General features: G+C 38.7%; 1 protein-coding gene across 2 annotated transcripts in view; it reads right to left on the bottom strand.

Annotated features, from left to right (window-relative positions):
• Positions 1-27,479, bottom strand: part of arhgef10 (Rho guanine nucleotide exchange factor (GEF) 10) — a 137,870-nt gene that overhangs the window by 24,331 nt on the left and 86,060 nt on the right. For both annotated transcript variants that reach the window (XM_066712279.1, XM_066712273.1), the window contains 8 exons: positions 20,837-20,952; positions 19,921-20,048; positions 18,644-18,744; positions 16,362-16,483; positions 13,632-13,718; positions 10,919-11,142; positions 10,312-10,469; positions 4,205-4,347 (listed from right to left, as the gene is read on the bottom strand). In XM_066712279.1, the coding sequence (XP_066568376.1) occupies positions 4,205-4,347; positions 10,312-10,469; positions 10,919-11,142; positions 13,632-13,718; positions 16,362-16,483; positions 18,644-18,744; positions 19,921-20,048; positions 20,837-20,952 (1,079 nt within the window). The remainder of the gene's footprint in view (positions 1-4,204; positions 4,348-10,311; positions 10,470-10,918; positions 11,143-13,631; positions 13,719-16,361; positions 16,484-18,643; positions 18,745-19,920; positions 20,049-20,836; positions 20,953-27,479) is intronic.

Below are 27,479 nucleotides of genomic sequence, written 5' to 3' on the forward strand. Positions count from 1 at the left end.
GAGGGAGAGAGATAGATAGAGAAAGAGTTTTCTGGGCAAAGTGGGTGCCAAATCTCGATAAGTTTAATTTACATTGCTTGAAAAAAAACTCTGATCAACAATAATAATTTACCTATCTTACTCAAATTGTAGTTCTTTGTAAGCCTGGTTTGTGAACAAAAGCACTTTGTACCTAACGCTAGTCTAAAGGCAATGCAGGCTGCCACTACTTCACGTTTGTATCATAGAATCATTTTGTAATCCAAAATGGTGCTGCCCATAGGGGGAAAAAGTTAGCCGAAACGCACAGAGCTCCCCAGAACAGTGAGGTAGTTAGACCCACATGGTATCTTGCCTTCCTGGTGCTCATGTTGTAGATCACCATAAACTTGTAGACGGGCTACTGGCCAAAGCCAGGGGGATCCACTGGTCATGGTCCATATTGGAACCAATGACATAGGAAAAGGTAGGACAGAGGTTCTGCAAGACAAATGTAAAGAGTTAGGAAATAAACTAAAGAGCAGAACCTCCATGGTAGTTTTCTCAGAAATACTACCGGTACCACATGCAAGGCCAGGGAGACAAGCAGGGATTAGAAAGTTCAACAGGTGGTTGAAGTCCTGGTGTAGGGAAGAGGGCTTTAGATTGATGGGTCATTGGTCCTTCTTTTGGGATAGATGGGACCAAACCGGACAGTCTACATCGAAACAAAAGGATGGCTAATGCATTGGGAGAGCGTATGTGAAATAGAAAGAAACCTAGTTCTTGGATCTAAAACTAATGCAAAGATCTTTTTCAATACTATAACAGCACGGGGTCAATAAAGGAGGAAGTGAAACAGCTAAAGGCATGTAGGTATCTTAGAAAATGAACAAGATGTGGCAAATGGTCTAAATGAGTATTTTACAGAGGTGTTTACAAAAGAAAAAACAGATAACATGCCACAGGTTAACAATCAGTCCAGTCAAACCCTACTAGAGATCAGGATAAATGAGGAGGAGGTACAAAAGGGACTAGCTGAATATACAGACTTGTAGAGAATACTTAATGTACAAATGTGCTAACCACACAGCTTTTGGGTATTTAAAAGATCTATTAGCTGACTTTTGAGGGTCAGCGTTTTGCGACCATTGACTTACAGCAATTGTGCTAACTGGACGCACAGAATTAAAAAGGTGGATTCGTCTGACTCTGGGTGAGTAAGACATCTGGCTAAAATGCCAAAAAAAAAATCCCTTTAAAGCGACTAGGGTACCTTTTTCGGGGTCCTCCGTTTGAGCCTTCGTCATTAGTTTGAATTTTGTACTTGGTAGGACATAGGGAAGTTTTCTACCATAAGTAGTTCAGGATTTAAATAGTTGCTACATTGCAAGTGCAAAACATGTTAATTTCTGTAAGTGTAGAGTGCTAGCACCACTAGCCTGAGACCTGGAAAAAATGTACTTTGTCCACTTAATCTGAATGCATTGACTGAATGCTCATTAGGAAAACAAATATACAGGGCCCTGAAACTCAGAAGGAGTATAGTTTGAAAAATCCTGCCATACTTCTGCTGTGTTTCAGGGCTGGGGATTAAGGGATAGCAAGAAACCAGTACGACAATGGTCAATTTTAGTGTAGGTATTGAGACAACCACGTTAACATATTCATAAATTATTCAAATTTAGGCCACAGAATTAATAAAAAAATTCAACAATTAAAAGGGATACAAAAAAACAGCTATATACAAATTTAAAATATTGTATGTGCAGGTGACCATTTAACAGGTTAGGTCAAGGGGAATGCTATTATAAGTAGTAGTAGTATCAGTATTGTGATATTACTGTTCTGCCAGGGTCACACAATCTTATTTTTCTTTCAGTGAGTTTCATGGTCTACTTGAAATTTGTTCATAAACTCGAAATTGCATTGTAATGTCAACAAGCTATGCAGCTGTAAACAGTGTAGGAGGAATGTTGTATCAAATTTTACATGATTTAAACAAATAAAGAAACAATGAAAAGCAGCAGGATTAAATATTGAATATTGAACAAAAAAATGAATTGTTTTGATTTAGACAGCTAAGCGTTTCAGATTTAAAATGGTATGCTTAATTTCCATTGTTGTTTAAAGAAAAAAATTGGCAACATGTACAGATGTTGAGAACCCCCTTTAAAACAAAGAACAAAATGTCCCGGTAACAAAATGCAAGGTCAGGCCTCCCAGGAATTCTGCAGTTCTTCTATTGATATCTTTTTTTAAGGCTCTTCATACTGTTTTAGTTTATCTAAGGTATAAGTAATTTCTCCACCAATGCTTTTTTTAGATGTTGCCATTATAGGTCTCATGAGGTGAACTCTAGGAGGCACTAAACTAACTGCACAGACATTATTAAAGTTGATATTTTCTAAATGAAAATCACGACAACTGCACTTGAGCATTGATTAGTCAATCTTTTCACACAATGGCACTGAAGCAGAACAACTGGGAACAGTTATCACAAAAGGCCTCATTCAAAGTGATCTGAGAAAACTTTGGGCATCCCCTGAAAATTTGTTTTCCTCTCTGCAGCTACACAATGCACTACTCGTTCCTCAGCATCAAGCAGGTGGTCATATAACAAGCTTAATAACACTAACAGGATTATGTTATCACTAGGTATTTTAAAGGAAGCAGGCTTTGCTATTTTCAGACTCGTGGCAGGTGTTTCTACCCAGAACCTGATTTTCCTTACATTTACAATCCTGCAAGCAAATTGACATTTCAGGACCTTCACCTAATTCAATTAAGGCAATGCCAACGTGGAGCTGACTGAAATTACGAATTGAGAAAAAGGAAATGTTTTTAGTTTTCTAGTTGTGAAGTACAGCCTTCCTTCAGCCTGTTTGTTTTTCAATGAGAAACAGGCAATGCTTGTTTTTATTTTTTAAATAAGTAAAATCAGAAAAAGGGTGTGGCAGAAATCAGAAAAAAATAACTATGTAACTATAGCTTTAAAGTTAAGATCTGAATCTGTGCATACCTGGTAAGTGGCTTGCACAGAAAATTTTTTTGTAGGATCATTCACAATAAAACCTCAAAATGCCTCCATGTGAAATCCAAAACATTGTGTAGGAAGTTGCATTAGCATAATCCACATACTGACCACAGAGACAGAAATTTGAACTATGCCTACAGTATGTGATGAATGCCGTGACACCTACATACTTGTAGCTCAGTTTGGTAACATGTGTAAAGTATTATCAATACAATGACACTGAACTATAGCATTAATATTCTATAGCAGTACTTTCCAGCAATAAACAGTGGGGTGAACACATACATGTCTTTTGAAAGAAAAACAACCAAAGAGTGCTGGCTACAAATTTAAGGTCATTTTCAAAAAGATTTACCTAAAAAGGTGAACTGATTAACATATTAGCAATTTTATTAAAGAAAGTTTTGTTGTATTGACAATATTCCATTATTAAGCATTTTAAGACATCAGTCATACCGAATAGATAGTATACAATGTACTTCTAAAAAAAGTATATACTGAAATAATGTAAAAGCAAAATAAAAAACAATAACTATCAAGTTATTGCTGGAATGATTTTCAATGACATGACAAAATCATTTTTAAGCACTATAATATCACCAAAGAGCATGCATCTTTCCGCACAGACCAGGCGATAGCTGATAGCACTGTGGAACAAATAGACAAGACTAGACCATCAGCAATTAGATGAAAGAAGTGCTTTGTTTCAAGTTGAGTCCTTTGCTCCATTAGACATATGACCTGCCAACATTGTTCTCATTAGTTTCTTTATTTTGTGGCTGTTATTGATAAAGCAAGAAAGTACATATTGCTTTTGTAATCTGTTTAGAAATGTAATGCATAGTACTGCCAACTCCTACCCACCCAGGACAAAGACAGGATATGTTATTGTTACGTTATTTGTAGTTTCGGAAGTAGAGCATAATTATGTGCATCAGCCTGTCCGCCCTTCCCCCTGACCCCTCCCCATGTTTCACTGTAATGTCCTACAAGCACCAAAGGCAATGTGATTTTCACACAAGTATCCAACAGTGTACTGAAGAGACACCAATGCACACCATTGGTGCTTCTAGACACAGGGCAACTGTAAAATTGCTCAATTGTTCAGAGAATATGGTGATGCAGTAGTAAGTGCCTGACAGAGAAAAGACACCATATTCCCTTATTTCAAGTCATGTCTGGTGTATGTAAGCCACAAAGCTGAATCACCTCAATCACATGAGACTTTGCCCCAATGATGAAGACCTGTCCTCCAGAAGATGCCCAGATGGCGTCGTCCATCGCCAGCATGCTTTTAACAGGAAGAACCCCCAGCTTCAGCACCTGAGGGGAGTCCGTGTTCCAGCAACCATCTGCAGACATGAAAGAAATAACTGGCTGCATTAACTTCTGAGGGAGAGGAAGCCCTTGGAAAAGATAAACATTTAGGCCCATATTGCTTTGATTGTTACTTTGGGTTTTGTTTTATTCTTTTATCTTGCATTTTCATAATGAAACCCTTTTCATGGTTTTTACATTACTACTTTCAAGACTTGGTCAAACACAAGGTCATAAGACATTTCTATTTCACATAATTAATTCCCACATTAGGATCTTCAAAGCAAGATTGTACAAAAATGAATCCTACTAGTATTTGAAAAAATAGTCAGATTTATCAAAAAATGTGTTCAAATCTACTACAGAAACTCAGAAGCACAACAATGTTTTTTAAGGACAGAAAATAAGTAGAAACATATTTTGTGGAGTGAGTTTTTCATGTCCAGCTCATTCTATTTACCAGAAATCAGAGATCAAAAATATGCTGTGATGTCACCGGGGTGCTAACTCTGGAGCTGCTTTGCTGGGAGTCAATGGGGGATATCAGAAAAAAATTGCCCGTTTTCTCATTGGAAATAGGTACATTTCAAAATATCACTGTCCTGGTCACAAAAGCAAAGTTTTTGGGGAATAATAGACATTTTCCATACTTTTGAGAGGCATAGGCAATTAAGAAATAATACTTACTACCCAGGAACAAAAATTGTGTTACATAGTGTTATGAACTGGTTGATGTATAGGAAACAGAGGGTGTCGATAACAGGAGTTGCTTCTAACTGGAGTGAGGTTGTTAGTGGAGTTCCACAGGGATCAGTATTAGGGCCTTTGCTTTTTCTAATCTATATTAATATATATTAATATTAATGAAACTAATTAGTTTGGAATACCACTATAATAAAATTATTTATGATCTTTTCTAAGGGGTACCAACAAATGTGTCCAAGCCATTTTAGAATATCGTTGTAGAATGAGCAATAATTAATCTCTTTTCACAGCTTCTTTGCTTTATTCTATGACATGCCAAAGGCATACAAGTATACATGATGCAATAGCTTTTAATTTAATCACTTTTCAGAAGGAATGAAGCATTATTTCAATGAGTTGTAAGGGTACCAACAAATTTGAGCACGTCTGTATATGACTTCATTACTGTACTGGAATTAGTCACAAATAAATGTAAAAATTAGGAAATAATAAGAAATAAGAACAAATGTGTGTGTGTGTGTGTGTGTGTGTGTGTGTGTGCGGGTATATATACATACCTATAGATTGTAGTATTTCGGGGGGTAGCCAACCCAACGGGGACTCAAACCCCATTCTCCTGTGCCACAGTGCAGTGATCTTACCGCAGACCTCTTAGTGAAGCTTAGTGAAACAATATGTATATGTGTGTGTTCTATGGCTCTGTGATAAGTGAATGCATTCATGGTTACATATGCTCATGTGAGATAGTGCTGTGCCATGCTTTTCAAAGTGTTATTCTGCGCGTCGCAAACCTGTTTATTTTGTGGCGCACAGCTAAGAATATAGCAGGAATCACGCATTATTAAAGGGTGAATGGCGCAGAATGGATTGCACTGAGCAAAATGAGGTTTTGAATATGGCAAATAATGCACATTTTTGTGTGATAGTCATTTGAGCTGCTCAAACTCCTTCTGTGCGGTGCGCCAGGGGCGTTTCTCAACTTGAAGTTGTAGGGGGGCTGATTATCTTCTGTTGTTAGTGGGGGGTGGGGGGTGCTTACGGTGTTTTCTCTGGTGTTAGTGGGGGGTTCTGACAGTGTTTTGTAAAAGTGTATGGCTGTGGTGTTCCAGGGGGGTGGGGCTGGTGGTATTACGGTATGATTGTTGTATTTTTAGAGGGTCTGAGAGAAAATACAGGGGGGCTGAAGCCCCACTAAATAGGGTCTAGCGACGCCACTGCGGTGCACAAACCTTATGAATATATAGCCCCTGGACTCTGGGATAGTTAGCAAACGATTCAAGATATTTGATACTTGAGATCAGCAGATACAATCTCGGCAGCACAGGTTATTCAAAGTGACTTGGATAATATACAATTGTGGGCTGACACCTGTTAGATTAAATTCAATGTGGACAAGTGCAAGTTATTACATGCAGGTAACACAAATGTCCACTATAATTACACTATGGGAGGAAAAGAACTGGAATGTGATAGACCTAGGAGTTTATGTGGACTCATCACTTTCCCCATCCAAGCACGATGGGTTGAGTGGCCTCCTCTCGTTTGTAAACTTTCTTAGGTTCTTATGTGAACCTGTTCTTCTTATATGGATTAACATTGTTGTATTACAACTTGTCCATATGTCTTTTAGCATTCATAAAATTGGTAACAACTGACAAACATCTTTTAGCCATTCAAGTTGAATTGGGAAACAATTTTTCAGCTTTAATTCAATATTCTTCCAAAGACATTCTGTTGCCGTTTTCTTTTGCATATGGTAAGCATTTTTCCATTTCGGATTTAAATTAAATTACTGATATCAGTCTCTGCTTTTCATGTGGTGTGTTTCTGTGATATTAAAGGTTGGTTTATTGTTGTTTGTTGAGGGTGTTCCTGAGATAAATTTCAGGTTATGGAAAATAAGTTATGGGTGCAGAGTATACCAGGTGCACATCAATTTATTGAATTGCACCAAAAGAGTGTTTTCTAGTTAATCTCAACGTCTACGCTGATTTCCTAATTGTTCCTTAAATTAGTTTACCTGCTCTGGCTACAGTGACAACTGAAGGAAAACACTTGAATTATAGGCTACAAAATTAGGTCCTGAAAAACACAAAACCCTATTTATGAGGCATGGGAAAGTCTTACCTTGCAGCCATAATGGCTGGACAGTGCTGATTAAAATGAATGTGGTAATTTATTGTAGGTCATTTTTCAGTGGGTACTGACTTTTAGAAGCAACAAATTACCCCTACAATGTTACACAGCAGTGGAAATGTTGGTTTTCTCATTTGGAAATGTGCTAGCCATCGTAATTTTTATAGTGTCAATCCAAGATACATTTCTCTAATTGGGTATGTTGCGGAGTATTAGGTGCAAGATGCCAACACTTGAAAAAAAAATCTATTTCCAAATGCCGACATGCTTCGTGGGTGCACTGAGGCCTCCAGAACATTATCTGCACTGTGTGGGCAAGCTGGCACACTAGTATGAGTACTATTTGCCAAAGGTTAATTCAATCTTGATTAAATCTCCATAATATTTTTTTAATTCAGAGCAGCAAGAGCTACAAACAGGACTGATCAGACGATCATTGTATTCATTTTCAGTTATCTGTAACTCTTGTAGGCAAATAATAAAATAGATGAAAACGTATCAAACTTATTATTTTGTTTTATTTGTCATATGTCCAGCTGTTGGAAACGCATTTTTCTATGATACTATACAAATCAATTTTAGTTCAAACTGTAGCATGTGCTCTAAAAATATGTTCCACAGTCTGATGGAAATGTGATTACTGAAGCTTTCTGTGATTCTTTGATATACAAGTTGCTTCCCACATATTTGACTAGACAGACCCAGGACTTTTGATATGTCTGTAAGGCATGCTTACTTGTTTCAAACTTTAAGTAAAACCATTCTAGGGAAATAAAATACTACCACTGTGCCTCAGTTTCATGGCAGTAGTGTTCCTAAGCTAAAAGATTAAATCTATAGTATGTTCATTTGTGCAGACTATTCCTATTGACTTGGAATAGACCTGTAAAAAAACAAAACACTTAAATGAACACTTCATCAATTAAATTATATCCTAAACCCTGATACACTAAAAATTAGCTGCAAGTTAGAACAGGAGACAAGGTAAGACTATGCTAAATCAAAACAACTGTGAACATAATGCAGGACGGGTGAAAAGTATCTATAGTTCAATAGTCTGCATGAAAACTGGACATGTTGGTTGACTTTTCTTTATGAATGCATTTGGACAATTTTTTTAATTATAAAAACCCTTTCAACTTTTATCATGCTAGCAGCTGGTATGGGGGCAAATGTTGTTCAGATTTGAGCAAAGATAAAATCTACTTCTTGTACTACAGTGTGAAGCTAGACTGGCACTAGGGGAACAACACAATCACCCATTGTAATTGGGTTTTGAAGAGAGGATCACCCATCCTCTCACCGTTGGATGAAAATCAAAGCCAGTTTAATCTGCATCCACTTATGGTTTTCCATCTCTGTCTGTGGCAAGGAGGCTCAGAGTAAAGCAGCGGAGACTTTAAACTGTAATTTATCCAGGAATACGAAGAACTGTGAAGCATGAACAAACTGCAGACTGCAATGAGTCTATGCTGTGTCATACATAATGACACACAGTTCTTGAATGTGAATGTTTAAAAGATCCTCAAAGTGTGAATAACAGCAGGGACATAAGAGCTGCACTATCCTGTTTGCCATTAATGTGTTTTTTTTCTATTATGTTCTTGTAAAATACTTGCAATACCAATTGGTCTTTCCTCACCCAAAAATCCTTCCACGACATCAAGTAGTTGGAGGCAAAGGTTTTAGTTACCATGACCTTTGGGAGTATATTTTACAGAAATTTTAAAATACAAAACAAAATGTGAATTGAAGAAGGGAAAGAAACTTAAGAGCTCAAACAAGTGTGTGACACACCATTTTAATAGAAAAACATAACATTATGACTGAAGAATATATATTCAATTTTATTTATTTACTTACGTGCATTTATTTCAACTTGTACTTAGTTTTTTGGGTTTAAATTAAGTTTAAGAAGGATCAGATTGAATTGGGACATTTTCCCACTGCCTCCTCCATACTTTACTGTGGACTTTGATGTCTTTTTAGAAAACTGGGGCAGAGTTGACTTAAACTGGGGGCTATCAGTGGTAAAGCAAACATCATCTCAGCACAGTCTACATTAATTTGTCTAAAGGAATATAGTTCAGTGCGGCAGATTACTAATATCACCCAGGCAACCAAAATAAGCTCTGTTGAGACAAGAACCTACAGATGTAGAGTACAGATTCTTGAGCACAGCAAACAAGTGATCGGCTCAGCCCAACATGATGAAAAACAGTGAATCTTCAACACTGACACACAGGAATTCTCAGTCCTCAGAGATAATTTCCATAACACACGGTATGTTATTAATATTAACACAGAAATGTTAAGAGGATCTGCATGCTTACAGAGCCCAGAAACTGAATCAGATATGGAAAAGCTGAGCCAATCTCCCATCCATAGATTATAGAAATCAAATGTTTTTGCCATCTAAAAAGGTGACTTTTATGGAAAACCGAAAAAAAAAAAATGAAATTGCTTACATGTGTTTTAAGCCAGCCAAAATAAATACCCAAAAATGTGCATATGCTTAAGAAGAAATTATATATATATATATATATATATATATATATATATATATATATATATATATATATATATATATATAGGCAAGATCCTGATATAGACTATCACAGCATACTTCTAATGATAACAAACACTCCTGCATTTGGTAGTACAAATAATCAAATACTATGGAGAACTACAGTGAAAGACAACCATCTGAGGTTTTTGTAAGGGAGTGATAATATAAACACAACTATTGACATTATCAAATTCAAAATTAATTTGTAATGCTGAATAAACATGAATATGAATACAAATTTGCAGCTCATCACGCCATTGTATAGTGAGTGAATAACCTTGCTGCTGCAATATATACATGTTGAACTGTTCAACCTTCACTTCAATAATAAAAAATATATATCACCCTTTCTCCTTAAATACTAGTGTGGGATTGAAAGGGATCAGTCTACAAATTGAAATGCCTTCTGGGAATTTGTGCTTCTACAGTGGAGACAGAACCAGCATAATTCCCAAACCTTGGGAAAGAGGCAAATCTCTTCATGCATCTAAATATGGTTTAGTTGGGAGCTATTTGTGAGAGTATAAAGTACTAAATACTGCAGTGAAAATTATGATAAAAAAAGAAGGCACCTGCACTTAAGTCTTACCTTCTGATCTTGAGTAGATAGCGATGAATCCACTTACTAGACCAGCATAAAGACACAGAGACTTGTACACCATGCTCATTACTGTTGATTTGTCTGGCATGAAGAAATGCTGAAGACGTATTTTCTTCGACCGCTGAGTACTTTTATACACTGAAATGCTGTGAAATTAAAATAATAATAATAATAAAAGCAGTGCCTTTAAAACATATACATTTAAAGCATATTAAACGCTGCAACTATTATATTTTGTAGCAGCAATGGGAAGCATCTCTGCCCAAAATGCTATTGAGAAAATAATGTACATCAGCTTGCAACTCTGGGCAGAGGTGTCCCAGCAATGTTTGCTAACAATCCCCACAACAAAAAGACAGGTACTGAACAAGATTTACTCAAGGTTTGTCCTAAAAATGCAGAAATGTTGAATTTGGTCCCTGTTATACAAACACAATTCTGATTCGAGGAATTTGAATACTAAGTCCAGTTTGAAAACCACTGACATTAAGTCTGTCCCTTCCTTAAATAAATATATGCCCTTCCTGAAACAAATTTGCTACCAATGGCTACATAGCTAAGAGGTTCTAGCTTAGGGATGAGATCTGTGGCTTACCTGCCCTCCTCCATGCCCAGGCAGACAGTGGGTGAGTCTGCGGTCTTCCATGGGGAAGGCTCAGTGTCAGAGCCCCCTTCCCACTCCTCTTGTGTCTCCGAAGAGGGGATGTGCACCATGCACAGAATACGGGACTCCACATTAAAGCACTCTGTCACTTTGGGGTTGGAGTTCTGGAGAGCCACTATGGAGATCTGACCCATTTGGTTGGTACAACTGGCAATCTGCATGACATCGTTAACATTAAATGTAACCTTTTTCGGTTTCTATATTTTTTGTGCAAATCCTGCCATTAGTTACAGTGAAGAAAGAACATCCCTTGTTGTATGCTTAGACAAAACTCAAATCCTAATACAGGCTCAGGTGTGTGTACCAGTATCTTGTTCAGAATCTTTAATATGCTTAGAGCACCATATTTAAGAATTTGAATGCTTTGAATTTTGATTTGACAGGATAAAGGAATTGCTTGTATCCCTTGTAGAATGTCTGTGTTCATTTAGTGTATGTGACATGTCATATTTCATGAGTTCGGTGTGAACAGCTGATGCCATTTTCGCTCAGACTGATAATTGAAGTGCTAATGCATTCATCTTGTGAAAACACTACCTAAAGGCCGCTGCACACTAGCCATATCCGATATGACACCGACCCAACATGACACTGGTTTGCCACATTCCTTTCGTCATTAAAGTGACAAATAGCATGCCAAAATTCCAATTGTACAGCCTGTATTGAATGCTGTGTTGAAGTAACTATCTATTTGATCCGTTCTCAACAAACAATTGTTTGTTTTCTACGTTATTTACAGATTAGTTTAATTATAATACTATATATACACCTTATTCGTCCTAATAGACGCGCAATGCGTGAAGACAAGACCCTTTGCATGCGCGTCTATTAAGTACGAAATCCCCAAATTCACATTTCCCACGTCATGATTTTGGCACATTAATGTATATTTAATTGTTTGAACATAATGACAATATTTTCATCCATCTTACCGATAATGAAAAGACGACACGTGCATTAATTCTTTACCTAGATATACAGGAATATCTATCAATGGCGACCACATTTGAGCTGATTTCTTGCCTATGAGGATATCACTTTTACAGCCTGGGAACCAGAAATCAGTGAACAGGTACTATTTTATGTTATATTTATGTTTGTAGTTCATTTAATGTGCTGATATATGTAGTTCATGAATTGATAGTCCTGATGCAGTGGGTGACATAGTTGATGATTAAGTATCCTTGTTTATTTCATGTTCTTACTTTAAATACAAGTTTAAATAAAACTTAAATTTTAACCTTGGGTCATGCACCCAAAAAATTGAAAATCACTAACAAAAATTTAAACAAAATTGGATATCGCGGGGGGGGGGGAGCGATATAATAGCAATGTGCGTGTCTATTAGGATGAATACGGTATATATTGATATTTCATGTACATGCTTAATTTAGCATTATTTTACTATATATGAGAGAGAGAGAGAGTGAGATGTTTTCTCCCTAATGTGATAGAAACAATAGCATTACATAATACTACTTCTTGGGAGCAGCTTCATGTATTTTTACTCTGCTATACATCCAGTTATTCAATACACCGCATGCACTGTGACAGTCCATTAATAGGAAAACGTAGGTAATACAACGTGTTCAAGCCTTCAAAATATAACTCCCTTGAAGCGGATGACACAGACAAGTTCCATGTTCATAATACAATGTAATTACATGATTTTAGAACTGTATCTATTGCTAAATGCTACTGCCACAACTGTACAGCGACTTGGAAGGGCAGATGTTAATAGAAAACATCTGTCTGGAGAGAGCGCTGCTATCTTGAATAATAACAGTAAACATGCATATATGCAAAAGTTTATGCAAGGAGGTCAACTTTGATAGGGAGATTTGTGCTTTGAAGGGGTACGACTTTTATTTATTTTTTGACCTGGAGATAGTTTCTCAAAACGGGATACTTGACAAGTATGTCTATTATCTTGTATTACCCTATATTGTTTTCTAAAGGCAAACATGTTCTTATGGGAAAATTATAAAGCAGGAAGCCTTCAAGCCCTTTCAAGCCCTGGTCCACTGTGCCCTGTGTCATTCTCTCATTCAACTTTGAAAAGTGTATTCAGAAATTACTTTTCCCTTCTATAGGTATTTAGCATGGCAAATATCACAAGAAGATGTTATATAGCCTCAAATGCAATGATTGAAGAGTTTGCTCTGATGGAATATGTCTAGCCTTGGACAGCATACTCCAGCCGGTGCTGCTCTGAAGGAGAAGCTACATTTCATAGAATGCTTCATGCACTTCAGTTGTGTGAGTTGTTATGACTTGTTTAAGGGCATTTTGTAGGAAAATGGGCAAGCTCATTTTGAAGATAATCCTACGAAAGCAGAGAAAGATGGTCATGACCGATTAAACCTCAGCTCCGTGCTTGTGTTAGAAAATCACTTACAGTGCACCAGAGACGATGAGTTGTGGCAAAATAATGTATGGTTGTCTGGCTAAGAGGGACTTTATAATAATCATTCTTACATTATAATAACTCTCTAAGTTAGTTAGAGCCCATTCATGGTCAAATGAGTCATATTATTCTTTCAGATTAAATACCATGTCCAATATGTAATACTTATATTATATCTTGTTGGCTACATTGAAGAAGACAGAAACCATTTAGAACTTGAAAGGCAAAATGACTCACCCATAGGCAGCCATGGCCCGTTAACTGTGGGGAAGGCATGCGATCATATCCACACGATGGCTCAGGGTTATAGACAGCACATTCCACCTTGCAAGAAAGAAAAGGAAGATGACTTTCACTGTCTCTTGTGATTTTTGATGTACCTGAGCTCTTGATGATTTAATCTAATACAATCCTTTACTTGCTTGATAAAACATTTCAAAATACGAACAATAAAACAACTAACTAATTCCAACTCAACAAGATAATGTTTAATTAGAAAATCAGCTCTAACCCTGTATGGAGTGCTGGGTTTCAACATGTTTCATTAATTTAGGTTTCAATGACCAGATGTCAGGAATTTAACCACCAGACCACATACAGATTGAACAATGTTTTAATAATTGGCAGCTTATGGAGTGTTCTTTGGACATGATGAGTTTACTTTCCTGAATGTTTTGGCAGCAAAAGGACTGAGGGCAGAAGTAATGCACAATCTCATCCTAATTCTTATGTTACTTACAATTACTGAGCCCTTAACTGAACTTATTATTTTTCTAAATTCTTATTCTGCTCTCAGTCCCTGTATTCAGAAATACTTGAATGTTGCCAAAACACAACTGCTGGCTGTTGTCTGCCCTCAACCTGTAGCTGTACAAAATGTAGCTGCTTAAAACCTGCTTAAACAACTCTTAAGAAGTTACCAATAAATGATGTCCAGAAACAGGTGATAATTATATTGCATAAAGTGTTTCCATTATTTTGCATAAAACATTTTGAGGCACCTGGTTAAATGCTGGACACCTAGTCATTGAAACAACTCACCTAAAAAACAGCAGTCCTGAAACCCAGTACTTGGTATAGGAATAACGCTACTTGCAAATACCAAATGATCCAAATAGGAACTGCATTTGGCTTTGAAGGATGTCTTGCTGTGTAAATAGTTAAATCACAAATGGAATTAAAAATAGAAGCGACAAGGGGTCAGCAAGGACCAAGACTGACAACTGACAAGGTTGACATAAGACAATTAGTTCGATTAAGATCTCAGCTGGAATTAAAACAAGCAGATGCAGGAGTCTTCCAGGACCAGCGTTTGGGTGCACACACTCTCCTACTTAAACACCACAGTGCAGACCACAGAGTAAGACAGACCACACTGGCAAAAGCATGGACCTTACAGTGACACAATAAACCAAACCACAGGGGTTGCAGCTATGTGGTAAACCTAGGAAACAGCGGCATACTTCAAACACATTGAATACAAGCAACTCTCTGCCAGCTGTGTACTGCCCCAGGTTCTGGCCCAGTCAAGGCAGCTATGACATCGTGTTTTATTTATTTCAAAGAAGCTGTTCAAATGTTGTTAATCTGCACACAATTTAATCCAGGATTACTGTCAGATTAAACTATTTTACACATACCTTGTTATAGCCAAAGGCCATTCTTTGTTATTCATTCAGCACATGTATTATGCTGTGACTTTATACAATAAATATGGTGCTGCTCTGTATTTTTGAAGATATGTTTTATGGCTTTTAATGCTATTGTAGGGGTCTGAGCAGGAGCGAAGGCACTGGGGCTGTTATAGACAATAATAATAGGTACACACATGTAGAGGTCAAAACATGCAGCTTTATTCCTTCTCCATATTACTCTCTAACTTTCTCTCCTTTCACTTCCTCCATCTCACATCCAGTTTACCGTATTACCTCTGGGTATCCCTTCTACACTGCTACACTATAGAAGAATCAGGCCCTTAGGTGTAAACTGTTGAATATTCTGCCATTTATTTAAATTTATAGAAGTTTTAAATGAAAAGGAAAAACTCAATAGTGCACACTGCAGAATAGATTAAGTACTAATATGTTATCAGTATTAGTAGGCTACTTTTATTTTTATCCCACCATTGAGACCAATGTGTATCTGCGTACAAAACAAAGTACAGTGCTTTGCTCGTTTTAGTTTTATATTTTGTGCCGATATTGTTGAGGAATCTTGTATATTTGAATGCGTTTTTCGAGGCAAATTAAAGATACTACAGCCGAATCCAAAAGAATAAATGAAAAAGAACAAATGAGACTACTTTAAATGCTAAAGAATGTTATGTTTTGTATTGTCTGGAGCAGAGCATTGCAAAGCAGTTATGTTGCCATGCAGAAGAAGAATTAGTGAGTCCTTTTTGCACAGTTGTTTTCTAAAGTTTAAGCAAATAACACACCCAGAAGTACATTTTCACAATCTGATTGCACATCTTTTACAATCGGGCTGTGGGTTTAGGGAAACACAAGTGGTACTGTTCTACAGAGGTTATTTCTCCTTGCTTAGTTTCTGGTATGTTCTGGGAATATGACGTAATAAATTATCTCATGCTTTAAGATCTAAAAAGCAGTGTTCAGAATGTAGAGAAGAGGAATGCAACTAGAATGTGATCTATCCCTGTAGTGTGTTATTTGTTTCATTTCGATTCTAGTGCATGTTACCCTTTAATGTTTGCTCAGTGCATTTAGGTTTCAATTACAAGGTGTCAGGAATTGAACCAACTGAGCCCATATCAAGATTTTTTATTTAATCACCACCTGTGTCTGTGTGTCATTAACTGGTAGCCTACAGAGTGTTGTTTGGACAGGTTTAAGAGAGGCACAGTATAATAAGTTGAAGACAGACTGAACCGAGCTCCCTTCGTTGGAGTTTGCAATGTTACAAGATAGTCACATGTCATCTTTGCTTTGAAGCCCAAACATAGCCCACCTTAAACTCCTGGAGTTTAGACATGACCACCGGCATCTGTCTGAGCAGAAGAGGATGCTTCTGTTTCTTGATCTGATTCCCATCATCCTCTGCACGGAACCAGCCCTGCAGGTTATCCTCCTCTGCACACAGAAACACATGTTCAGTTACCTTGGCATTTCATATGTTACATAATGTCCATGATATCTTTGCACTTTGAATCAATATAAAAATGACTAGTAGTAATAGCCATGAAAGTGAATGCTTTTCCTAATGTTTAAGACCTTATAGAGAGAGTACAATATACTAATGAGATTTGGTCAAAATGTCTTAAAATTACCATTATGTGCTCATAAAGCTATAGTCATCTACCTTTTTATAATCAAAACATTAACCTTTTAGTATTTAATTCAATGTCCCTTTTAAAAGGAAAGCAAGAAGTGACTTAAATTGATTCTGAAGGGCACTGTTAATATAATTACAATACAGTTTTGCAGTAGTTCAGCCTGATGATCTCTTCGGGTGAGTTCAAACTTGCACAAACATTTCCAAAGAAGCAGACCTTGGAATTAAATCCGAAGCCCAGGCTCATACATCAGTTACATTTATATTGACTGATTGCATTCACCACAAGGGTAAATACAATGTTTACTTCAGCTGAAGAAATTGATTTCCCCATTTTAGTGTTTTGCATAGCAAGAACATTTTTCATTTTATGGAAAACACTGAGAAATTTGGTTAGCATCGCACCATATCATGAATAGTAGTAGGTCACACTACACGATTTTAAGCCCGATTTGAGCCCGATTTGGCCCTCACGACAGATCGGCACTGATCGTCACGACAAGCAGCCTGGTCGGGGTGCGTCCCTGTTGCCGATGGTCGTGTAGTGTGAGACGGGCTGCGATGAGATTGTTTGCCCTCCGATCCGATCATAAGCTGGTCGGAGCCCCTACGATTTTATTAAACATGTTTAATATTTACGACTCGATCGGCACTGATCGTGGAGAGTGACGTGATCAGCAGCCAATGAGAGCCGAGCTGACTGAAGAAGAGAGAAGAAACAGAAGAATAAACATGACAGGAGAATAAGATTGTGATACGTATTTATTAAAATACTTCAAATACCAATGGTTGTTTTCGGGCACGTTATTTTAAAATACTACACGCTTTTTGTGTTTGTCCGAACAGACGAACACAAACAGCAGCAGCGGCTTGTCGCGTTCTTTCCGCAGTTTTGCACAGATCTGCAGAAATCCACTGATCCCATTGGTGGAGCAGCGCAGATCTGCGCTACACAAATGTGACCTGTACATGTGCACGTCCATGTTTGTTGAACTTTTCGCTGTGGGGATCACACATGTTTCTGCGAGATTTGGAGGTTGTGACGCAGATCGCCACAACAAGGATGTCAGATCAGTCGTATAGTGTGTGTCCCCTGTACTTAAGCGATCGGGTAGTGTGCGCTCCTTCACGACACAAAAGACACAAATTCAGTGCAAAATAGTCGTTAAGTGTGAGCTGCCCACTGTTCACAAAATCGGGTCGGATTGTAGAAATCATGTAGCGTGACCCCGGCATAACTAGTAAAAAGTAGCTTACCAGCAAATACATATGTATATCGTACAAACCAGATTAACATAGGGTCGTGCAAAAAAATATATACCTTTTCAATTAGGATATGTTACCTGATGAATTGATGTATTAATTGTATGTTCTTTTGCAAATCAAGTTTCACAGTATTTTAGACATTGTGTAAGACTGCTAGCCCACACATGTACTTAATTCCTCAGAATGCCCCTGCATGAACCCCCATCTTTGCAGAAATAGCCCTTGCTGTGTTTTGCGAGTGTAAGCCCACACTTCCAGAACACAATGTTTTGGAGTCTAATCATAAATATTCTGGAATGCAAATGTAAACACAAGTGAGCAGAACTAGAGCAGGACAACAAAGTAACATTTTCTGCATTATCTCATTTCCCTCTCCTCACTGCAATTACATTTATATTTTGATTAAAGGCCAAGTAAGAATAACTTATTAGTACTTTATTTTTAATTTGTATTAATTCCATAACTTTATTTAAATAACTAAATGTCAAATCACAAGACAGAGGTTTTTCACATTTTCTATACTGCCCATAAATCTAGCACACTGAATAAGTAGAAAGATGGTAAATTGGAATTGCCTTAGGCCTATGTGGCATAGGAGAATATACCAAATCTAAAATGCCAGGGAGAAAATGCAGAGCTTTGCAACACATTAGACAGGAAATTAAAATATATGTTGAATCCATATGACCTACCGAGAGCCAGTTTTGCCATCTGTAAATTACTGATCCAGGACTGCTTGATAGCTGGAGTGAATGTATTAAACACAGCAGTGAAATATGTAGGCCTTCCAGACCTGCCAAGAAAAGGGACAAGAGCATCATTGTTTAAACTTTTTTTTTTTTTTTTCTCCTAAGACCTGGAGTCTACCCCAGCCCTAGACAGTCAAAGTGGTCATACTGAAGAATATAAACCATTTAAAGAGGAACCCATATGTTATTAATGCTTCTAAGGAGGGGCTATTTTTACATGAGACACTGTCCTGTCTGATTTTTAAATGCACTTCTTAATTAAAGGTCTTATGACCACCTAAAATTAAATGAAATGTCATAAAACAAATGCTCTTAGTTTCCTCTTTTAGTTTAATCGTGAATTTTTGGGGTTCACCTCTTCCAAAGATCATTTTTGGATGATTCTGAATTTTGCATCTCTATCCATATATATATATATATATATATATATATATATATATATATATATATATATATATATATATATATCATCTGGCCGAGGTGATTTGTTAGTTAGTTCTGCTAGTCCCTTAAGTTAGTACATCCTCTTAATTTATCCTGATATGTCTTAGAGTTTGACTGGACTGAATGTTAACCTGTGGCATGATATGTGTTTTTTCTTTTGTAAACACCTTTTGTACAATACTTCAATTTTTAGCCTTTGCTGTTTCACTTCCTCCTTTATTGACCTCTTGCTGTTATTGTATTGAAAAAAGCTCTTTGCATTAGTTTTAGCCCCAAGAACTATGCTTCTTTCTATTTCCCTCTTTGCTTTCCTGATCCCTATCTTAACATCTCTTTGCAGTTCTATATATTCTTTGTATTTTGTTTTGTCTCCATCCCTTTTGTATGCGGTATACAACATTTTCTTTTGATTTACAACATTTTGCTTGATTCTATTAAACCATTTTGGTCAATGTTTTTTGGTCCTCAATTTGCTAAGTTTTGATACACATTTCTCCTGAGCCTTTAGTAGTATATTTTTTAAATTTAACCATCCATTTTTAACTGAATCTGTATCCAGTGTGCCCCAGTCTATCTCTTCAAAGTACGGCCTCATACCTTCAAGGTTTGCGTTTCTAAAACTAAAACTGAGGAGTGAGTTTTAAGTATTGATCTTAAGAAACACAGCTAACTTGCAGCATATGGCAGGATAATACAAACTTGTAATAATGAAAATGTCCAAAGTTATTAAGTTCTGTATACAATATGCATATCTGTTCATCCAATACACAACTGACTTATCCTGCTTCCCAGGGAGCTGCAACTGGATTCGGCAGCGATCTGCCGCCCGGATTTCTTCCTCCTTTTTCAAGATCAGTCTCTGGAGACCTGAGATCCAATCCTGGGCAACTGTCTGATTGACGTTCTACAGATAAAGACATCGTCCATAAAACAATGAAAACTGACTGAGTAACACACAATTTTTTTACTTTGATTAGAGAACCTTGTGGGAGAGAGGACAGCTTTCAGAAATGGTAACTGTTTTTTTTTTTTTTTTTAAATCATGCTTTTCTCCCACCCCTCTTTCTAAGAAAAAAGACTGCCTGATCAATATTTGTTTCCACAATGATACTTAATCTGATCCAAGAAAATTACCTGTTGCTCTGAACTAAAAATATAGGCAAGAGAAAAACAGCTAAAGAAATTGACCTATTGAACTTCATGCAGTTACACAAAGCACATGTTCTCTTCAGCCCTTTTGCCGGTGCACAGCTTGCCCATTGCCCTTTTTATGATTGATCTCTGATGGGACCAGAAAAGCTCCGCTGTAAAAACATTTTCTTATTAAACAGTACAGTTCTGGGCAAAAAGTCTGAACAGCTGCAGAACAATATTTGTCAAGAGATCGGGGGATCTTCCCCGCTGGGCCACAGCTCCAGACAAATCTCTTCAGTGACAGTTGATGGGCGCCAGCATCATTAACAGGGTGCCCGATTGTTATACAGACAGCTTCTTTATAAGACCGTAAAGCTGAGCAAACCAGTAGAGTTGGAAAAGATTCTCAGTGGATTTGAACATTAGTAACTTTTAAGTGATTTTCTATCTCATAGCAGGAAGCCTCTCTGAAGATGTTTCTAACAATTTGACAAATAATAGTCTGAACAGGCTGCATGTACCATTGCACTTAACCTGTCTCAAGCCCTGTATTCTCACCTGATATTTTCCCTTCAAACTACCAATCATATGGGCAATCTGGTTAACGAGATTGAGATCGTGGATTAAGTTCTGTAGATCCTGGTACAACTGCCCCGGTCCCATGTAGAGTTTGTCTGTGATAAACAGGGGAAAGAAGGGGGGAAGTCATGTCAATGAACCAAAACAATTATAATGCCTAAAAAAGTTTGTCATCTAGCATAAACATGAACTGTTTGTTTGGAACATCATTAGCATGGCACATAATTTAAAAGTATGAACTGTAACTTAAATGATTAATTATTATTAAATGTTTTTTACTGCAATGAGTTTTGTACTTGAACATAGACAGTTGATCTAGATAAAAGCATCTGCTTTTGCATTACTTGCATACCTAGTTACAGTGAGGGAAAAAAGTATTTGATCCCCTGCTGATTTTGTACGTTTGCCCACTGACAAAGAAATGATCAGTCTATAATTTTAATGGTAGGTGTATTTTAACACTGAGAGACAGAATAACAACAACAAAATCCAGAAAAACGCATATCAAAAAAGTTATACATTGATTTGCATGTTAATGAGGGAAATAAGTATTTGATCCCCTATCAGTCAGCAAGATTTCTGGCTCCCAGGTGTCTTTTATACAGGTAACGAGCTGAGATTAGCAGCACTCTCTTAAAGGGAGTGCTCCTAATCTCAGCTCGTTACCTGTATAAAAGACACCTGTCCACAGAAGCAATCAATCAATCAGATTCCAAACTCTCCACCATGGCCAAGACCAAAGAGCTGTCCAAGGATGTCAGGGACAAGATTGTACACCTACACAAGGCTGGAATGGGCTACAAGACCATCGCCAAGCAGCTTGGTGAGAAGGTGACAACAGTTGGTGCGATTATTCGCAATTGGAAGAAATAAAAAATAACTGTCAGTCTCCCTCGGTCTGGGGCTCCATGCAAGATCTCACCTCGTAGATTTTCAATGATCATGAGAACAGTGAGGAATCAGCCCAGAACTACACGGGAGGATCTTGTCAATGATCTCAAGGCAGCTGGGACCATAGTCACCAAGAAAATAGTTGGTAACACACTATGCCGTGAAGGACTGAAATCCTGCAGCGCCCGCAAGGTCCCCCTGCTCAAGAAAGCACATGTACAGGCCCGTCTGAAGTTTGCCAATGAACATCTGAATGATTCAGAGGAGAACTGGGTGAAAGTGTTGTGGTCAGATGAGACCAAAACCGAGCTCTTTGGCATCAACTCAACTCGCCGTGTTTGGAGGAGGAGGAATGACCCCGAGAACACCATCCCCACCGTCAAATATGGAGGTGGAAACATTATGCTTTGGGGGTGTTTTTCTGCTAAGGGGACAGGACAACTGCACCGCATCAAAGGGACGATGGACGGGGCCATGTACCGTCAAATCTTGGGTGAGAACCTCCTTCCCTCAGCCAGGGCATTGAAAATGGGTCGTGGATGGGTATTCCAGCATGACAATGACCCAAAACACACAGCCAAGGCAACAAAGGAGAGGCTCAAGAAGAAGCACATTAAGGTCCTGGAGTGGCCTAGCCAGTCTCCAGACCTTAATCCCATAGAAAATCTGTGGAGGGAGCTGAAGGTTCGAGTTGCCAAACGTCAGCCTCGAAACCTTCATGACTTGGAGAGGATCTGCAAAGAGGAGTGGGACAAAATCCCTCCTGAGATGTGTGCAAACCTGGTGGCCAACTACAAGAAACGTCTGACCTCTGTGATTGCCAACAAGGGTTTTTCCACCAAGTACTAAGTCGAAGGGGTCAAATACTTATTTCCCTCATTAACATGCAAATCAATTTATAACTTTTTTGAAATGCGTTTTTCAGGATTTTTTTGTTGTTATTCTGTCTCTCACTGTTAAAATACACCTACCATTAAAATTATAGACTGATCATTTCTCTGTCAGTTGGCAAACGTACAAAATCAGCAGGGGATCAAATACTTTTTTCCCTCACTGTATACATACTCTCTTAATTAGCTTTTCTTTTTAAAAACACAACAACAGGGTGCATATTTTACTTGTCTCATTCTTTCTGCTGATTTTGCTTCAGTGTGCCTCTGCTGTGTGACTAGGGACTAGAATGACTGAAGAGCTTACTGTTCTGGTAGGTAAAGGGAAATGACAGGGAAGTGGTAGTATAAAACACTCCCTTTGTCTTTTATAGTTTGCTGAACAAGGCAGAAACAGAAACTCATTCTGATAAAAAGAGGTAAAACAAATTGTAGTGTTTATAAAAATATATATATATATATTAAATGTATATCACAATTTCAGAAAACAGTCTACCCCATATAAAAGCTTGTTAGCAACTGTAACTTATTGAAGAAGCCCAACATTTGGCATGTTTGGCTCCTTTCATGTCCCGCTGTACGATGCCTGTTAATGGAAAGGTTACACAGTTGCAAGCCGGTGGGAACTTTTTCAACCTTGGCACTTCTCTTTCCCGCAGCAGTAAGACCAGTGTGAGAGCAATGACATTAATTTGCAAAAGGAGTTCGCCAAGCCAAGCTGGATATGTGGAAATTCTTGGATTGCTTATTTTTAAAAAAAAAATCTTTAGTAAAGTTTTACCGTTTTATCGGATGTGCGATGCACTATTCATTCCCAATAACGCAGATCACAGAGACTGAGACAGCCCTTCTGATCCACAAAAGGATCTGCTACATGATCGCACAAATAAATGTAGCATGCCTCTTTGTAAAAGGAAAACAGTTTTTCATGGCTGAAGGACACTCATTTTGACACCATTATTCTCTGCTTTCTTCAGCCAAACTACTTTCCACTGTGGACTCTTGATGCGTCCTGCATGGTAATTTAATTCAGGCTACAAAGTAATCATTGTGGCATTCTCTGTTCTGTTCGTGACAAAAGGCTGCTTAATTTTTCCATGTATATTCTAAACTGGTAAGCCAGGGACAGATTTATCTGAGGATTCCTTCATTATTTGCCAACAAGTTGCCTTTTCTTCCAAACGGACAGATTGTAAATTCTTACATTTAGTGCAAAGAAAAGGCTTTCTCAAGCAATCACTAACTCACTAAACATTTCTGTTTTCAGAGAAAACAGTCTACCTGTCTGTCAAAAGCAACATGATTTTACTACCACTACTAATAGCACTACAACTACATATGGTGAATTTTTTCTATGGTTCCTGAAGGGAAGGTATTTCATAAATATTTGATTATTCTGCTATTTGCAGTATTCAAAACACCTTGAACTGCTCCTGTGTGTCATCATGGCTTTATTATGGTAACATTAATTTATTGCTCCGTTTTTAAGTGAAGTGTCAGAATTTCCACATCTCTCAGTAGAACTCAAACATGAAAACAGAAATATTTTGAGACAATATTTTCTGGTTTGTTTTTGATCAATTGCAACCTACATGCACAAAGCATTAAAGAGAATTACAGAAATTCACACACATTAGAAATCCGTCACATACTTTCTAGCAATAGCCTATGGGCTAGATATTCGTAGGGTTTGCACACTGCTGTTGTGCAAAAATGCACATTATTTGCCATATTCAAAACCATTCTGTGCTGTTCACCCTTTAATTGTATGCTAGGCACACAGTCAGCAATGGAAAGTGTGGGGCTGTCTGTTTTTATATATGGTTGTATGTGTTCCTAACAGTTCCAATCAGTGTTTTCTTGACTGAGTGGCAAATACATACATACATACATACATAAATACATACAGGGCCGGCCTGATGTACAGGCGAACTAGGCAGTCACCTAGGGCCCCAGAATATCAAAGGGCCCTTAAAATATGATAATAAATAATATTAAAAAAATTTATACAAATCCAATCGTTCACTTTTGCGCTGTGCACAACATGTTGGCTACGAGAGGAGTAACAGAGATATAGTATGAGCGCGCCTAAAAACCTGAACAAGTGCAGGAGCGGTAGATGAGGCGCTGGTTACAGAGGTGCTGCTGATGTGAGAGCCCGGAGGTGGAGAGAGAGAGATGGCATCTTTTAAAGAGAGTGCAGAAAAAAGGACGAGGACAAGAAGGCGCAAGGTAGAGGCATGTATCAGACGTTATTTATAATTTCACCTCGCTTGTGTTGAGTGATGCTTGCGTGTGACCTCAATGCATTCAACAAGCTAGCTATTATCAAACAAATTTTCAATCAGAATCAGTAGTTAGCTTTGAAATCAACACACCATACCGTGTAAGCAGATAACTAGCCAACCAAATGTTAAGGAGCAATGACAAAATGAATGACCTGCTGACTAGTTCTAAATGCTGCTGCAATGTGATAATTGATGCATTACATTTTTGCACAAGTTAAATATGTGACGCTACACCACAAAAAAGTCGTACAAACATCCATTTCCACATCAAGAAGATAGCATATATCTTGAAATGCTCACATTTTAAAATTGCAATATATTGGGTCTGTTTATTGTGGGTTTGCGGGGTTTATTGTAAGTTGCTGATGGGTGTTTCATGGTTAATGGGAATGCAGATCACTTTTGTTTTCTTTTACCATTATGCTCTCTATATTGTTGTACAGTACTGAACAGTGCACAACAGACCCACATCATGTTATCAAACACTTCTATTCATGGCTTTGTAGCTCCACCAGTGACATGAAAAACACTCGGTAAGATCATTAAAACGATAGGTTGCGGATGCAACCCCGGTTATCTGAAAAAGGAAACACTGCCCAAGGGGGAGGGGTTTCTGCGCTCTTCTGTAGGAACCCAATTGAAAACGTCACTCTATCAAAATCACCACTGGCCCCTGCACACGTCACTTAGAACAAGTCCCTTCCCACTTTCTGTTCTATAAAACGAGATGTCTGTGCAGGTTCATCCTCTTTTGCCGGGAGCTAGGACTCCTGCGTGACCTTGCAACCCTTGGGCAGTGCTTCCTTTTTCAGATAACCGGGGTTGCATACGCAACCTATCGTTATCTTTCACATCAGAAGCACTGCCCAAGGTGGGGGGGTTACTATATAACAAAACTGTCGCAAAACTGAGGCAGCGAGCTGATAAGGGAGCCTGCCCCGAGGCATACTGCTAGGGGGGCCTTGGCAACACAACTCCAGATAGGAGTCACAGAGGCCCCTTGAGGACCGCAGTCATGCTCTACCGGGAACTGTCTGCAATCAGCATATACAAAGCCGGGCTACAGAGGTAAACTCTTACACTCTCCGCTTATAATAGCAAGGCCAGCTGCTCTACTAGTGCATCTAGGAGCAAGTCCATATATCTACTTGCACAATTAAGCAACTTGTGCGCCTCCGTGGATTAACGAGGCAGTGAACCCCTGATCCTACAGAAGTGGGGCCACAGACCCACTGAATAACACACAGCTGGCTAGTCATCTGAGTAGCCACAGCTGAACATAACAGTATATACAGTGTGGTAGCAGGAACATTCATGCTGCCTCCGCGCAGCACAGGAGAAATCATGTTCACTGAATGGTACAGAGCGGCCAGCTGCACTGTGCTGTCATAACAACTATACACATTGCGGGGTGCAGGAAGCAGATCATGCACCACCTCATAACACGGGAGCAGTTGTCACCTGTTAGCAGGACAACAGCAGGCTCTACCATGACAATCAAACCATAAACTTTGCGTGGTGCAGGAAAACTGTTCATGCACTCTCCGCATAACATGTGAGCACTGGCCAAGCCAGATGCATGCACCACCGCAACACAATGCAATAATGACCGAACTATATACAGGGCGGCCTCGTAAGGCAACATACCTGTAGGCCACATGACAGACCCTGGGAACACATCGACAGGCTGTCAGCAAGTCCAGGAGCAGCTTGTGTGGGTGCTCAACCTGTAAGGCATAGTCCGGTGGAAGGGAAAGACAGGGTTCAAATAATCAGGATGTGCTTAACAGGGGCAGACTGGGAGAGGAAATCAGGAGCCAGAGCCTGTGGGCTACTGGGGATCAACTGTAGCCAACACCAGATTCCCAGTGGAAGGGACCGGTCCCGTCATATCCAACCTGTAGAACCGGACAAATGTAAGCGACAAAGCCCAAGCTGCAGCCACACAAATGTCTACCAAGGGGGTACCTTGAAAAAGGTGGCAACGCCTCGAGTCAAATGGCCCACCAGGTGCGATCCACAACCCAATGCGAGAGGCGGTGCTTTGAATGCACCTGGCCCTGTGTCCACGCTCCATAAGACACAAACAGTTCGTCTGAGCGCCTAATGTCCGTTGTGCGTTCCAAATAGCATCTGACAGCCCGCACAGAGCAAAACAGGTGAAGCCGACACACTTGCTCCGAATCGAAGGGAGGAGGATGAAAAGCCATCAACTCAATAGGCTTGTTCACATGAAATGGAGACATCACTTTCGGGAGGAACACAGGGTTAGGCCGTAGTGTGACCCTGGAGCCATCTCCCACAGGGTGTGAAACTCACTTACGCGTTTTGCAGAGGTGATTGCCAGCAAAAACGCAGTCTTAAGTGACACTTCAGCTCAGCTGAGTTCAGTGGCTCAGATGGGGCTTGGGAAAGTGCGTCCAGCACTACATCAAGGTGCCATGTGGGCAGAGAAGAGGTGCGAGGAGGCCGTAGCCATCGAGCTTCCATCAGAAATTGCACAGCCAGGAAATCGCCATCAATCTGTCCACCTGCCTTGGACACCACGTCACC

The sequence above is a fragment of the Amia ocellicauda genome, chromosome 1 (genome assembly GCF_036373705.1).
Source record: "Amia ocellicauda isolate fAmiCal2 chromosome 1, fAmiCal2.hap1, whole genome shotgun sequence".
In the NCBI taxonomy this organism is placed as follows: Eukaryota; Metazoa; Chordata; class Actinopteri; order Amiiformes; family Amiidae; genus Amia; species Amia ocellicauda.